Source organism: Trypanosoma equiperdum (genome assembly GCF_001457755.1).
Source record: "Trypanosoma equiperdum strain OVI genome assembly, contig: ctg_1969, whole genome shotgun sequence".
Taxonomy (NCBI): Eukaryota; Euglenozoa; class Kinetoplastea; order Trypanosomatida; family Trypanosomatidae; genus Trypanosoma; species Trypanosoma equiperdum.
The window spans coordinates 26448-28851 of NW_027124025.1; the positions used below are offsets into that span (position 1 = coordinate 26448).

General features: G+C 49.8%; 1 protein-coding gene across 1 annotated transcript; it reads right to left on the minus strand.

The window, feature by feature from the left end:
• Positions 1–717: 717 nt before the first annotated feature.
• On the minus strand, positions 718–2097 carry TEOVI_000526400 (uncharacterized protein; the record flags this gene model as incomplete). The annotated part of the gene is made up of 1 exon (XM_067223791.1): positions 718–2097. The coding sequence occupies one exon, from the start codon at positions 2095–2097 to the stop codon at positions 718–720; it is 1380 nt and encodes a 459-aa protein (XP_067079892.1).
• Between the last annotated feature and the right edge of the window lie 307 nt (positions 2098–2404).

Genomic DNA, 2404 nt, shown 5'->3' on the forward strand with positions numbered 1-2404 from the left:
GGAGATCCACTTTTTCGCGCGGGTCGAAAGTCTTACCTACTTTCCCCCCTTTTGGAGCTATTACCCAACACTTCAATTCTTTTTTCTCCTTTCTTCTTGATCACAGGGTTGAGAGTCCACATTCGCAGAGGATGTTACGCACAAACATATGCACACACCATCGCAAGGCCCCCTTTTTTTTCTTGGGAGTGTGTGGATTGTTTAAAGTAAGTAGGTAGGTAGAATAAAATAAAAATACACACACACACAGATATACACATGTGTAAAGGAGCAAATAGATATACATATGGTTCCCCACATACGTATATGATGTGGGTCCACAAATTATGGGAGTGAAGAAACCAAGCAACAATCATGTGCTCTGTCTCACTGTTGTCATCGTTGTTTGGGTGTTTCAATTGACGATCATATATTCTGAAAAAAAAAATAAAGATCACGACATTCGTAACGAACCAAATGAGCGAGGGGAACAGAACAAATAGATGAGCAATAAAATAAAATAAAATGGACCTAATCACTTAATATATATGTTAGACGGAGAGAAGGGAAGTAGAGAGACACCGATATCGCACCAGTAAGTTACACCTGTGCGCGAAAAGAAGGTCGATAATAAGTTGAGGGCCAACTTATAAACACGGGCAACGTTGGGATGTGAAGTAGATCCACGTGGCATTGTCGACTTTTCCACTTTCTCTGCCCAACTTCGCTCCCCCTGTTTCATCTTCTCCCCGATGTCTCAACTACTCCTCTCTGTGACGGCGGCAACGCTGCCCATATCGTTACTTCCCCAGCTGGGGACCGTTGCCTTTCCATTGGCTCTCCCCAGTTGAATGGAGTGTTGGAATGTCGGACACCCGCACACCAACCGTCTCGTGAAAGGTGCCGGATGATGAAACCCTCCACCATACGCAGCATCCGCTCCAATTCCACACGGCAGTTCACCGATACCAGCATACCTGCGGCTGTGGTTCTAATGGAATATGGGAAGAAAAGCACCCTGTGCCTGTTCTCCTCGACACAAAACCGATCCACCTTCGCATTGAAGTCACGCAGCTCTTCTATCCACATTCCGGACTCCTTCCCAAGCAAAACCATCGGCGGTGCCTCGTACGCGATGGCCGGAGGAAACCACTTTCGGACGCGGGAGCCACTCGCCATCATCACGGCATGTTTGAAACGATCCTTTACAGAAATCGGGGTGGATGGTGGGGAACGAGCGGAGTACGCTTGTGGTGGGTTTGGCGGTATCGAATCTCGGTTCGCATCCGACACTCCCTGAAACGCAGAACGTTGGGGTGCGTTGGTGTGAAAGAGATGGGCAACTTCCCACCCAACAAACGGATCAACGAGAATCACACTGCAGCACACCGCGCGGTGTGCCGTTTCGGGCGCTGCCGCGGCGTAAGGACCTAAGCGTAGGGAGCTGTATCGTTCCTGTAGGTATAGTAAAACAAACATCCCTGCTAGGTTACTTCCGCCAAGGACAACCCGCTGTGCGCGCGCTCTTTGCCTTCCCAACTCTAGCAAGACAGAAAGGCGCTTTACAGTCTCTTTCTGCCCACATGAGCCATTGAGGGGCACTGCTACGACCAGCGCATTGCAACGCAATGACTGAGCAAGCCTGATAACGAACTTATGTATGGCTGGTCCATCTTTCTCCCACGGCATTACCAGCCACACCAAAAGGGGAGCATCACATGCACCGCACACTAGAGTGCCCGAGCCTTGAAGAAACAGACGATAGAACTGCACATTTTCTGCAAACTGCTCCAGATGGCGTTTGAATGGAGTGAGGGAAGATACAACACTGCCGTAGATGGTGATCAGTGTTGGCTGGTAAGATCCATTCATGAAAGAAGTTAAGCACTGCCCCAAGAAAACGAGTGCTACCACCTCACACCTGTGATGCGGTTCCTCAGGTGTTTCCTGCTGGTGGAAACGGCATTCCGGTGGGGTTTTCCCGTCCAGTCCATAGTTCCACAGAATGCAGCGTTCGGCAGCACTGTTAGAGAGACGGCCCACTACGTCTGTCGCGTGACGGACGATTACCCGAAAAGTTGACAGAGCGCCTGTCCACAACCTTCTGCAACCCACCATCCTATCTACATCAGCCAGGTAGAAGCAGCGCATCAAATAAAAAGTAGATGAGAGAAAGGATCAATTCATCATTGGGTCGCCCCACTTTAACTAATCTTTTTGTAGCTTCAACGATCCCTGTGCCCCAGCGGCGGTGCAGGAAAAGTTACTAAGAATGACGGCACTCAAAGGTTGAATAGCCAAACTTTACTTTGATGCTGCTTACTTTCGTCCCGCAACGTTTCTCCGTTCACGTACCGCATGCATAAAAAAGAGAACATTGCAGTGTGACCGACGCGGTAACCCCCCCCCCCCCCCCCCCCCCCCC